We start from the raw sequence: 14,019 nt of genomic DNA, 5'->3' as shown, positions 1-14,019 counted from the left end.
GAACGATGAGCTTTGTAAAAATCGACGCGTTTCAGAAAGGCGGGGCATAGAGGAGAAACAATAATGGACATTATATGGAAAATAATGTGTTTTTTTAACATTAAACCGCATAAACACATTGCATTACACCAAATACACAACATAATGTTCTTTTTAGCAACATCATATGACCCCTTTAAAGGTTTTTGGAAGCATTTGGAAAAGGTTTAATGCTGAACAGAGCACATTTTCATCTACTTCTATTACACACTAAAATGATGCACATACTGGTCATGGTAAAGTACGCATACTTGCATGTTTGCATCTTGATACTGCAGACCCCTATTTGTGTACGTTTTGTATTAACATATTAAATCTATTATTACCTCCTGTTGCGTTCAAAAACTAGGTACAACTTTTGTGTTGGGCATTAATTGTCCCACGTTGGTTTCCATTTTTTTGTCAAATAAATAAATAAATACACTTTGAAAAATAACCCCTAAAGATTCATTTTTTTATAAACAGAAAACCTCTATTGCAGCTTGTCTACTGTATTAGGGGTTCATTTGACACAGATTTCTACGTTCAAAATTAGCTGTACAGGCAAAAAAAATAAATAAAAATTACACACTGAGGTGCAAATAATTATAAGTATCTTACATTATTTGTACTTAAAGTCCTCATGAAATCAAAATTAAAGTTTTTTGGGTGTTAGTATCAATATGTTAGTCTTAAGGTTATCTATAAGGCAGTGTGCTCCAAAACAGTGACAAAATTCGCATTTAGAAGATATAAGCATTCAAAGCTTGCAGTTCGTCACTTCCGCCAAAACGGCTCAACGATTTTTTTGACGTCACATCGTACTTCATCTTCTCATCAAACTTTCTGTCCAATCAAATGCTCTCTAGAATCTGAAGCGCCTGCCCCCTACACTATAAAATAGACGCTGAAGCCGCGGCTGAAATCGGTCACTTGTCCACAGAATTAGTATTTTCTGTACAGTGAATGGCACGTAGTGCACTATATAGGGGACAGGGAACGATTCAAACAGTGTAAATATGCTTTCCATTGAGGAAAAAAAGACTCTCTGGTCCAGAGACACGATAGCACGGAACGGATCACATGCGCGAGTCGGCGCAGACCACAAAATGTATCGGAGCTATTTAAATTCTACACAATAGCAATATGGATGAGATTGTGGCTGGCATAACCTGTCAAATGCGGCTTTACGGAGCTCAACGGCTCTGAACGGCTCTAGCCCAAGCTGTGATATAAACGAACGCTATTAGCTATTTTAAAAAGGGGCGGGGCTGCTTGATATGTCCCGCCCTGTCTTCCTGTTTCAGTTAAAATGACGTCAACACATAGAGTAACGCTGCGTGTTTCTAAGCATTTCAGGGGACCTTTAATATAAGTAGCATTTATTGCTGTTTGTACTTCCTTTGCCTTTTTATTATGTCTGGTTCTTCAACCCTTGTGAGAGTAAAATGGGTTTCTCACAATTATTTTTCTATTCAGTACTGCAGCAGTCTAGTAATTGAAGTATAAAACACAACCATAAACAACTGATTTTGTGACTGAAACTCAATTAGAAAAAGAAAAAGTGATTATTTTCACCTGAGTGATTCAGATGACAAGTCTCAATGTTGGGAAAACGTTTTGAGTATTAAATTTCTCATGTATTTCATATTTTAGTGTTTGACAAGCAACAAGAATTTTTTTTTTTGTTTTTTTTTTGACACCTTAGTTTTTCAAAGTGTTGACTTTTGGCAAATTGAATGATGAAAACCAATGGGGGACAATTTGACCCCAACACAAAAGTTGTAACAAAGTTTGTACAGCTTTTAAAAAACACATCTGTGTGTCAACTTTGCATGCACATTCATGACACTAAATGAGAAATATTCAAGAAGAAATTGATTAAAATTGACCCACAACACAGCAGGAGGCTTTTAAAGTCAATATGAATTAAAAATGTACTATTTTGTTTTACACATTTTGGATTATGCAAGTTACAAACGATTATCGTACTTTAATTGTGCATTTTTGCGCTTTTTGGGCTTCCTGAATACTAAAATGAAATGTGTTTTTTTCCATTTAGTTCACATGAAGAAGTGAATCTGGTTGGTTGACTTAATTAGTGTGAGTTGTGAGGCAGTGATTGGCTAACTCAACCCTCCCTCCTCAGGCTCTTCAATTCAGTGCAGATCCAACTTGAGACACATCCAAGACCGCAGAACTCCCCCCGATGCCATTATTAGAGTGAAATAAATCACTAGGAAAGGGTCTGGAGAGAGCGATGGTAAGAATTTACCGCTCTCTCACCATGTTTAATGAAAGTTTCTTTCTAAAGGCTTTCTCTTTGTCTCCCCGAGGAGAACTTAGTCCTGAATGCGGAAAATGTTTAAATCGTTAATTACGTGTAAGTGCCAGTCAGTGGATGCTGATGCTTTTATGGAGATTTGCAAGTTGGCATTGCTTCGTTCCCAGCAATATTGTTAGCATTCATTAAAAGAGGGAGAATGTTGTAGAAACACAAATGAATGAGCAGTGGCATGTGAAATTTAGTTTCAAGATGATTTACGTGCTGTTTGAAGCTTTTTTGAAAAATTGCCATTCATCTCAGTGTCTTTTAGTTCTGAATGCAGATTAAATGATGTTTCTAAGGGATTAAATAGAAAAATATGGAGCTTTAACCCGTGTCTATTCCCTTGAACATGAATTGTACGATACAAATATGTGTTGTTAAATCTGTAAAGCTGTATGAAATGTCTTTTGGTACTGAAACTAGTTTTTTGGGCAGATGAACCGTTTATGTGTAATTCCTTTGAGTGGATATTGTGTTGCATCGCTTCAATCCCTCTTCAAGGTGTACCATGTAAAAGTAATCGGTTTTGCATTTGTAGCTGGTCATGAATTTATCAACTGAATGTGAATTTGCGCAGACATTTACTTTAATTTGTATGCATTTGGCAGACGCTTTTTTCAAAACACGTTTGTTTACGTGTTAGGATTATATTTTCAAAACAACAATACAGTTGTAAAAAATAGGATCATTTAAGGCAGCAATGGAACTTAAAGAAATGCTTCATCCAAAAAATGAAAATTTGCTGAAAATGTACCCACTCTTAGGCCCTCCAAGATGTAGATGGATTTAAAGAAATAGACATTTGGAGAAATTTAGCATTACTTTACTTGCTCACCAATGGATCCTCTGCAGTGAATGGGTGCCGGCAGAATGAGAGTCCAAACAGCTGATAAAAACATCACAATAATCCACAAGTAATCCACATGACTCCAGTCCAGTTAATGTCTTGTGAAGTGAAAAGATGCATGTTTGTAAGAAACAAATGAAGGTGTAATAACTTTAAACCGTTGCTTCGGGTCAATCTATAATAATTATTCATCTAGTAAAATCTGCTTTTTGTGGATTATGTGAAATGTGGGTTATTGTGATGTTTGTATCAGCTGTTTGGACTCTCATTCTGACGGCACCCATTCACTGCAGAGGATCCATTGGTGAGCAAGTGATGTAATGCTAAATTTCTCCAAATCTGTTCCGATGAAGAAAAAAAATCATCAAAATTGACCTGAAGGTGACTAAATTTTAAGCAATTTTTCATGTTTGAAATCAGGAGTTTTTTTTAAACGTTTATTCGTGGTGCTGCGCATTAGAATACTAGGCTTCCATTGAAAGTATATTATTGTAAATCAGTTTCCCATTTGTTTTCATATCCAAACAATTAGAGCAGTTTGTTTAATGGTAAAAGCATTTCTTAAAATTTACAAACAAGTCATTTGTTCATTTGTAAAATCATTTAATTTAATAGAAACCTACAGTTGAATTAATTATGGGACAAATTGAGATTGTTGTTGGTGGTTATCAACAACATGCAGCAGATGCAAACCATAGTCTGTTGTACACAATGCACACATGTAAAAAATACAATATAACGCTGCAATATGTAACCGCAGTGTGCAGGGAATGATCCATAAAACAAATTGCCCATTAGCCACTGGTAATGGTTGCTGAAACTGGTGCACAGCTGCACAGAACCGCAGAGCACCTGCTGCATGAGCTAATGTCCTCCATCTAACCGCAGGCCACACGCTAAATCATCATGTGTATCTGTTAAAAACAGTTAGATGAAAAAAGCAACAAATTATCCTTATTTTTAAGGCCTTTTAGATGAGATGGCATAATAAAAATCCTACCAAATTAGATTGGGCAGACATGTGGTGTTCCGAATGCACATCTCAGAATGTTCCAGCAGGTTAATGTTAATGATAATATGGTGTGGCACTCAGTGTTCAGACTGTGCTCGACTTACTGTTCAATCCCCTTAGCATGGCTTCTCATCCTCGCCGCTAACCCACATGAGCCATGATACATGCTCTTTTCATTACAGCCTGGAATGGAAAGTATTAGTCATCAAGGTCCAAAGAGATGGGTTGGGAAGCTCACATCCATCTAAGGTCTATTTTTTATCAGATTATATCTGTCCAATTGGATCATCTGATAATACTTTTGGAATTATGGATCGGTGGGACATTGAGTTATGTTAATGGAGGGGGGAAAGCTCTTGGGAAAACATCTTCCTCGCTTCTGCCAGATTTCATGTTTGTTTAATATGGTTTACTTTGTTAGCTATGCTGCCATAGCAGAATGAATCTCACGAAAACATGTTTGGGTCACATTTCACCACAAAAGCAGAAGGAAAAAAGAAATTGATATATATTTTTGCATGAAGAAACTGATTTTTAGCTGCATTTAGATTTTTTTTTGCATTGTGACATTTTAATATAAAACACAAATATTTATTTTTTTTTTTTACTTTAATTAAATAATTTATATATTTTTTAAATAAGCATAAAAGTAATAAAACAAATACTGCCATGATGTAAACATATTTTATATATTGTTTATTTTTGTATATATTGTACTTTAGTTTTTTTACAATATAGTAATGACATTTTTTTTTCTGCATTATAGTAATAATAACGGGAGGGAACATTTTTAATTGTCATAAAAAATTTCCACAATGCAGAAAATATGAATGATTCTAAAGCAGGCATCAACAAAATATAATTTCCTTTTGATTTTGGGGTAAAATATGACTAGGAGCACAGTTCTTGTGAGATTCACCAAAATGTTCAAACAAAAACAAGTGAAACACAATTTCTATAGCAAAGACAGAAAAATCTTTGACTTTGTTCATACCGTTTTCTCTCGGCAGAGTGTGTGTCACACAATACAGCACATGAACAAAACAAACTATTTCCATTTTGTAGGTTCTGCTGTTCAGCAATACACAATAATTAGCAGTTAAGGACAACTTGTAAGGTGCCTAATACACAAAACAATCAACAATGTTTACAGTCACTCTACAAATGCAAGTCTCAATCATTTCTATTCATACAGTTAATATTATTATTATCATTATTATATAAAACAAATCTACACAAAATATAGAGCCAAATATTTACAGAGAGGAAGAAAGCATGTCTATTTACAAAAGACAACTTTCAGTGATGCATCTATACGAGTATAAATATATATGTTAAAATGACAGTCTTTGTTCAGAAGTTAGTGACATCATGCTGATGACATCACAATTCCGCCATCTGTGAGAGCTGCACTTTAAATTGTTGCGCCAAGTGCGAGAGGTCCGTCACGCGATCTACCATTTCCTGCACAGCGGCCGTGTTGGGATAGTGAAGGGCTGCTATTTTGGTGGCACCCACGACTGTCTTTAGCATCTCGCACAGCATGTTGCTTAAGTTCATGACGTGATTCGCCACTTCAGCTGCCGAGGCTTGTCTCGACAGCGTGTCCCCGATAAACACAAGCTTGTGGGCGCTGAGAATGACGAACTTGCCATGCGCAACGAAGATTCGTGGAGGTTGCCCAGCCTTTACACAGCCGAAAAAAGCATCTACCGCATTCAGCAGAGTCACAAAGTGCTGTTCACATTGGTCTGCATAGAAGGTCAACAGTTGGCGATCGCGCAAACACAATGGAGCTCCGCCTCCCATGGAGAAATTAGAGGAGGAGTCTGAGGAGGAGCCTGTTGAATGTTGGTGGGAGATCCATTTGGTGATGTCGTTCTCTACCGGTTTGATCACTTCCTGTTCGAGCTGTTTGAACTGGTTCAGCTGTTTAAGTGAGAGAAAGCAATTCTGAGTTAGAACTATTTAAAATGATTATTATTATGAAAAAAAAAAACACGTCTTTACTGGTGCACCTTTTTAAACAGTTAAATTAAAAATTAAAAAATGAACAATATAATATATATGTATATATATATATATATATATATATATATATATACATACACCACACAAAAATGAAAGATAAAAAAGGTAAAGGTAAAAATTAATTATATTACAATAATAAAATGAACTATATATATCATGTAGTTTGTGTCCATCTCAGAACTAATCTTTGGGAAAAAAAATGTAATATTTAAAATAATTTCTTTGCCTGTGATCTTATAGTTCATATGGGCAGCTCTCTAGGCTTAAGTTTACATGCAACAGGAACCATCTGCTATGCTGGTTGTGCTAGGAGAGAGTTGAGATCTGCACCTGTGAAGCTCTTATAGTGAAACTCTGATATATGGTGAACATATGGACACCCTAAGATCTCACATGATGCAGCTGTTAGATGACTTGGTCAACAAAAACCTTTCACTTGTGATGAGCCATTTACACCTGATGTGTGAAGAAAACAAATGGTTTCGCCACCCTGTTCTTTCACCTAATGTGTTCACAACTTAAGTCATATTCTTCTGGCATTTCTATTCTTATTAATTCTGAGGTTGATAAAGCATCTGCCACGCTGCATTTCCGCATGAATCATAAGCTACTTCCCTGCTGATTGATGACTTACACACAAGCGGATGACGTTTATGTGAACGTGTCATTTACCTGTTCTTGTCCGAGTTGGACTTTGCTTTGTTTGGTGATGTTCTCTTTCTCTAAAAGTTCCTTCTGTTGTCGTTCGAATTCATCTTTTCCCTGCAAAAATAACAAAAGGTCAGTCAGCAAGTTGAAACAATTTGTTTCAAAGCAGAACTAGTGTCTCAATGCCCCAATGAACAGCCAAAGGCCACTGTGGTACTAAACTAATCCCTTTTTAATTCAAATTAGGAAGTCTGTCTTTATTTGTCTTGTGAACTGAATTTGAATAAGCAATCGGCTCTTTATTTTCTTCAAAACCCTGTTCTGGCAGCATCTAAACTATCCTCTTTTAGCCTTTTGCTTGAGATTGAAGTACATGCTCAGATTTTAATCCCAACAGCATGTCGCTTTTGACATGCTCAAATGTAAGGGATCTCATTCCTAATCTCTGCGTCCAGGATTAACAGATGATAGACTGAAGCGGATGGGCTGTTTTTTGACAGTTTTGTGCTGTAGGCCTTGATTTGTAGCATGCAAGTCTGTAAATGTTTAGTTTTTACATTCACTTTATTTGTAGGTGATTTCCTAAGCGTCTTAAAGGGGTCATATGATGCTGCTAAAAAGAACATTATTTTGTGTATTTGGTGTAATGAAATGTGTTTATGCGGTTTAAAGTAAAAAAAACACATTATTTTCCACATACTGTACATTATTGTTTCTCCTCTATGCCCCGCCTTTTTGAAACGCATCGATTTTTACAAAGCTCATCGGTCTGAAAAAGCGAGGTGTGCTGTGATTGGCCAGCTATCCAGTGCGTTGTGATTGGCCGAATACCTCAAGTGTGAGACGGAAATGTTATAATTAATTAATTATTTTAGTCTAAGGTTACTCTCCCAGGATCAGTAAACAGTCATCCATAAAATGCGCTGCACACATCTGGATATTTGGGTTAAACTGTTCTGGAACAGTGTTGTAAATACAATTACGCCTTCTTTCTTTGCGTGAACATTTGGGCGGCGTTATGCAAATCTTCCCACATAGTGAGGTAGATATGTGGGGGCGTGTTAGAACGAGCCGTTTTAGGTAGGTGTGGCTGACTCTGAACTTTTATAAAGAATATCTCTTTGGATTTGAGACTTTAATCTTTGCAACTTTACAGATCTTCTTTATGCACCAAGAGCTTGTAACACTCCAAAGAGAAAGGAAAAATTGAAATCGCATCATATGACCCCTTTAAAGCATATGTTTGCAGTGATTCCTTCACTGGCTTTTAGTTTTAAATTAGTTTTAAGTATAATACTATGATAGTTTCGTTTGTTGTGTCGTGTGCTATGCAAACATCGTAAAAGTCCAGTCACAAATAGAAAAACATGGACAATAGCAAAACTGATTACTGACTTGGCAAATGTCACTAATACAACATCAAATAGTTGTGCAATGCAATAGTTTTGTATGCATTTAAAATAAAAATGTTAATAAAATGTAATTAATGTTATTTAATTAAATTGAGTTAATAAAAAATAAAACAATTTTACTATTCTTTCTAGGGATGCACAGAAAAAAAAAAATCTGGGCCGAAACCAAAAATTCTGGATGCACTTGGCCGATATTGATATTGAATTAAAAAAATACAAGCCAATAAAATAACCACACGTTTATTGAAAGTAAAACAATAAAATTGTACAGAAAATATATTAATATTAAATATCAATATTTTATTTTTATTCAGTTCTATGCAACAGAATCAGATTAAACTTTTTTTTTGTTTGTTTAATTATAAGTTATAGTCCTACAAAGCTATTATCAACAGAGCATAGCGTCACGAGAGGGTAGCGTCATTTTACCAGCATTGCCCACTACAGCTGTACTACACAATGTTCAGCACAGTAGCTCTATTTCAAACTGGAACAAGTATACTACATAGAAATTTCCTGCTAACTCCCAAAAAACAAGCATACATTCCTGTTAAATCCCTGTTAATTTCTTTTCAAAGACAATCTGCATTTTAGGTATGTAGATAGATAGATAGATAGATGTGATTCTCACCTGTAGGTGGACGTAGTCATAATCTTCCATCCAGCTTTTGACGCACTTCTCGCTGTTCATGTTTGCCTTGTCATGTGATACAGGCAAAGGTTTGGTCTGGGCTCCATAACCGTCATCCTCTGTTGGGGTGCAAGTAAAGGGGTGAACAATGCCTTCTATTCGTGCTCTTCGGAAAAGCAGCTCCGCGCTGCCCCCTATTGTTGAAGCCAGCTGCTTGGCATCGTCAGGCACCGTCCGCGACACCATTACAAAACGTTCTAGTTCGTCACTCTTGTTTTGATGCTTGGCGCCCGTTGCCAGGATATTAAGTGCCCAGCTATTGTTTTCTAAAGTTTGATGTGTTCGTTGAAGAATCTGATGGGAATCTTCTAGACGTTGCAACTGGCGTCGCAACTTGGAGTGCATTCCTGGATCGGACACCGTTGTGGCATTCGCAGCCGCTCCACAGCCAAATATGAGAAAATCTGCGAGCGCACACTTGACCCGCTCCAATGAAACGCGGACCTCATTGGCATGACGCTCCATGAAGCTGTACGTTCGCCAATGAGGCGATGCCGCAAGAGTTTGTAGTGTGCAAACCGAAGACTCCAGACCTTGCTGGAGGCGACTCAACCTCTGGACCGCGGAGTCTAGATCCAATGCTAGACGGCACTCGGCGGGCGATCCGGCGGAAGAAGAGGAAGTTGACATACTGCTGCGAGTGCTTCCCGTGCTGGAAAACGACAAGCGGTTGACTCCTTCGGTAACGTCACCGAGCAACCGAGTATCTCCTGGTGGAATATCGTAAACTGACTTTTTTCTATCTCTTTCAGTGGAAGTGTGGCAGTTCTGCGGCATTCCACGTGGAATATCATACAAGTCCTGAGATCCCCCTGTGGCCAGTTGGCTGGCTGGAATGTCGTAGATGCCGGCGCTGCCGTTCATGCCCTTTCGGGACATCGGCTCAGAGCTGGGTGGGAAGTCGTAGTTGGAGCATGGGGAAGCTTTGGAGAGCGATTGTGGTGGAACATCATATATACCTTCTTGCTTGTGCTTCGAAGGCTGCGGAAAGTCGTAATTCCCTTCGTCTTGTGCAATGTTATTCTGACAAGGTGGTGTGGAGTACACCTGGGGGAGCGAGAATTCGGATTAAGTACTCATTTACTGCAGTATTGATACACCAATGCCAGCTGACAACTGCTAAATTTTTGGTTCCTTGCTACTGTTGCCTTTGGCTTGCTCAGTTTGGGTCAGTTTTACTATGCCATTGCTCAGGTTTATTATGCCAAACACATGTTAAAACACAATTAACATTCAGAAAATATTTCGATTTTGACTTCACTAATACTATCGGATGAGAACAAAAGCTCGAACTTAAGTTGCATAATTACACTGTCTTCTGTAGAGCTAACTTTGAAGTCATTTCATAATTGATTAATTTTGCAGCATTGACACTGTTATTGAACTGAATTGAAACAACAGTGACTTGAACTGAACAACACACTTGTCTTCTGTAGAGCTGCTTTACAGCTGAATCGATGAACTTTATAACAACAGTACTGTTGTTAAATTAAATTGAATTAACAGTGAACTAAATTGAGCTGAATAATGACAATATTGCATTTTATGCTGCTTTACAGCAAAAATGGAATCGTTTCACAACTGATGCATTTTGCCACAATTACGTTGCTATTATCATTATTATTTCTATGGTCAGTAGTAAATTAACTTAGATACTGTTTATTTTATGCCCTTAATGTTGTGTAACTTTTCCCTGTGGTATTGAAAATAGTATTGCATATTAATATTTTTCAAGGTATTGTATCAAAATTGGAAATTCAAAAATTGGAAATCTTGACAACACTAATAAGCACCAAGTCGCAAGTCGCTGACATTCTAATAAGTCCAGTTCTGCATTTCATGAAAGTTCTGAATAGGACATGGAAAATCCTGCTATCCAGCCAAAGGATAAAACCTGGCATTGACTTGACAGCGTAATGGGAGTAGATGGGGCATGCCAACAGGACACTGGTCAATAAATAAACACAGCAGCCTGTAAGTGATTTCTGTCAAGCGTATCTTTCAAAGTGAGTCCGGGTTTCTACAAACCCTAATTAAATACGACTCTAATAATAGGCTTCCACATACATCCAGTTTATTTCAAACGAACTCGAGGCACTGCGACACATTTCGCCAGGAGTAGCGGTGAAACTTAAGAGGGGCTTCAGCACAATTATTTCTGTTTTGACCTCCTTGCAGAGTTAAGAGCATTACTCTGAGTTTGACTCCAACATTGCTGGCAAGCTAGGCTTTAATTTGCTAACCAGGGGAAAGTAATAAAAATCAGAGTATTTATTTATTTGTAAAATTTCTGGGAAATAATAACGTTCGGTTACAAGACAAAGAACAAGGGCTGCATCAGGGTTATTATAGTTAACTAAAACGAAAGCAATAAAAAACGTATTACTTGAAATAAAATAAACATTTACCAAAATAAAATATACTTTTTCAGCAAGTTGCAAAGGGAGTATTTTTCATTTTTATTTAGTTTAACTAAATTAGTTTCAATAAAATCAGACTAAACTCTACTAACAGTATCAAAATAATTCAAACTGAACTAATAATTAATAAACTAATAGACATAAATATACAGAAATAGAAATAGAAATACTATATAGAAAATATAAAATTAAAGCTACTAAAATAGCTACTACTAAAATAAATACTGTGCAGCATATAAATATATTTTCATAATTTTTTTTGACACCTTTCGACTTTTTTGAGGCAAACTCGAATTTATCAACCACCAGATTGCGTAGCACTAAAGATGTGGTACAAGTTACATGCTAACATTTTAAACAACTCCTAATTTGCATGTGCTAATTTTCTTGACATCATAATGAATCTTAAGAACTGAAGGATTCTCGTACCCCTTGTGATGCTGGCGGTTTGTCATACAGTCCTTTTGATCGCAGGCCTTGGGAAGGAGGGGTGTCGTAAAGGCCCTGGGCTCTGGGAATGCTGTGCTGTCCAGTTTGTTTGCTCGCCGGAATATCGTACACCTGTGTGGGTGTTTAACACGTAAATACATGTATGCAGACATCTATATGAGTACATGTGTTATTGATAGTGGCACTCACCCCCTGTGGACGAATTGGAGGAACATCGTAGAGGTCACGAGATGAATCTGATGCAGGACTGTAAGCGTATGTTTGCCCTACGCGAATTGGGGTCACCACCTGAAACAAGAATGCATACGTTACAGCTGGAGCCAAAAAATTGTATTCATAGGTGAAACATGTCATAAAAAGTGCCATTAGTTGAGGGTCTCTTGACATGTAGAAAAAAATTGAGCTTGAAAACACTACAAAAAAAAAAAACTTTTAACAACTATAAGAAATTTGTTCAAATTCTTAACTCTATGTATGAACAGTAGTAGTAATAATAAAAAGTAGCTATTATTCAAATATTTACTTAATAAAATATATACTGTTTACATACAATATATATATACATATACACAATTTATGTACATTTGTATTATTTACTTAAAATTATATATGAGATAAATTATATATTTAAATTTGTTTTTTATTTCTCTAATGTTAAATAAATATAAATAATGGAATATATAACAAGTAAGTAAATGTTTAATTATTTTATATATTACTATATTATTATATTAAAATTATATCTGAAAAATATATTTAAATCTGTGTTTTTCATTTTCATAATATATATAAAAAATGTATAGCCTGAATGCACTGTAAGTCGCTTTGGATAAAAGCATCTGCTAAATGCATAAATTTAATTTTTTATTTAATTTTTAATATTTAAAATTACATACATTAAAAACACATATACAACCTATATATTTGATAATTTTTTTACATATAATATATAATTAAATATAATATTTGATTTAAAATCATATAAATGTTCAATAAAAACAGATTAAAATTTTTCATTTATATCATATATATAATTTTGAAAAATAATATAAAACAATAAATATTGTTTAGAATAATAATTATATGTAAATAATGTATGTGTGAACATGACTAAACAAAACACATGTAAGTTTTGGAACAAAGCCTCTTTAAGAGGAAGAATTTTCTCTGTTCTAGTATTCTCTCTCTCTCTATCTCTGATCTCTGCAATAATTGTGGCATGTAGAGGAGGTATGTAGAAAAAAATTGAGCTTGAAAACACTACAAAAAAAAAAAACTTTTAACAACTATAAGAAATTTGTTCAAATTCTTAACTCTATGTATGAACAGTAGTAGTAATAATAAAAAGTAGCTATTATTCAAATATTTACTTAATAAAATATATACTGTTTACATACAATATATATATACATATACACAATTTATGTACATTTGTATTATTTACTTAAAATTATATATGAGATAAATTATATATTTAAATTTGTTTTTTATTTCTCTAATGTTAAATAAATATAAATAATGGAATATATAACAAGTAAGTAAATGTTTAATTATTTTATATATTACTATATTATTATATTAAAATTATATCTGAAAAATATATTTAAATCTGTGTTTTTCATTTTCATAATATATATAAATAAATACAACTTAATAATAATCTTACCTGTAATGCATAATAATAATAAAAATAAATGATTAGTAATGATAAAAATCTATTTATATATTTTTTAGAATTAATATTATATGCTTTTCTATTATAGTGAATAATTATGCCTCATTTAAGCTCACTTTTTTATTCACAAAAAGCTGTTGTTGTTCAGCCACAACATACTGCGGCAACATGCAAAATGGCTACGGTGAAAATATGGTGCATTGTGTACGTGACTAGATTAATGCAACTGCAAACAGAGACTCTAATGGAGTGTGATCTGTCTTACATGCCTCCTCGGTTCCGAACTTTAATATTTGTGTCATCTTGTACATTTTTAATCTATCAGTTCTCTCTATATTCCTCCAGTTTTCTTTCCATCTTTTATGCTCCATATCCATCTTTTGCAGCAGATAAACAGAAGCATCTTTGGAATGTACTTGGTCTCCATTCGTTCTTCTCCAAAATCAGCCGCCCCCTCCCCCCCCTCCCCGTCCCAAATGCTCCGTT

The 14,019-nt window shown here is 35.2% G+C and overlaps 1 protein-coding gene across 1 annotated transcript in view; it reads right to left on the bottom strand.

The window, feature by feature from the left end:
• Nucleotides 1-5,054: 5,054 nt before the first annotated feature.
• LOC107670013 (enhancer of filamentation 1-like) overlaps nucleotides 5,055-14,019 on the bottom strand; it is a 35,703-nt gene continuing 26,738 nt past the window's right edge. Inside the window, exons 3-7 of the mRNA XM_016462479.1 lie at nucleotides 12,048-12,146; nucleotides 11,838-11,969; nucleotides 8,929-10,035; nucleotides 6,910-6,999; nucleotides 5,055-6,135 (exon numbers count right to left, since the gene is read on the bottom strand). Of these exons, the coding sequence (XP_016317965.1) occupies nucleotides 5,590-6,135; nucleotides 6,910-6,999; nucleotides 8,929-10,035; nucleotides 11,838-11,969; nucleotides 12,048-12,146 (1,974 nt within the window). The 3' untranslated portion in view covers nucleotides 5,055-5,589. The remainder of the gene's footprint in view (nucleotides 6,136-6,909; nucleotides 7,000-8,928; nucleotides 10,036-11,837; nucleotides 11,970-12,047; nucleotides 12,147-14,019) is intronic.

The sequence above is a fragment of the Sinocyclocheilus anshuiensis genome, unplaced genomic scaffold (assembly GCF_001515605.1).
Source record: "Sinocyclocheilus anshuiensis isolate Anshui unplaced genomic scaffold, SAMN03320099.WGS_v1.1 scaffold160, whole genome shotgun sequence".
In the NCBI taxonomy this organism is placed as follows: domain Eukaryota; kingdom Metazoa; phylum Chordata; class Actinopteri; order Cypriniformes; family Cyprinidae; genus Sinocyclocheilus; species Sinocyclocheilus anshuiensis.
This window is presented reverse-complemented; position numbering and strand designations above follow the sequence as displayed.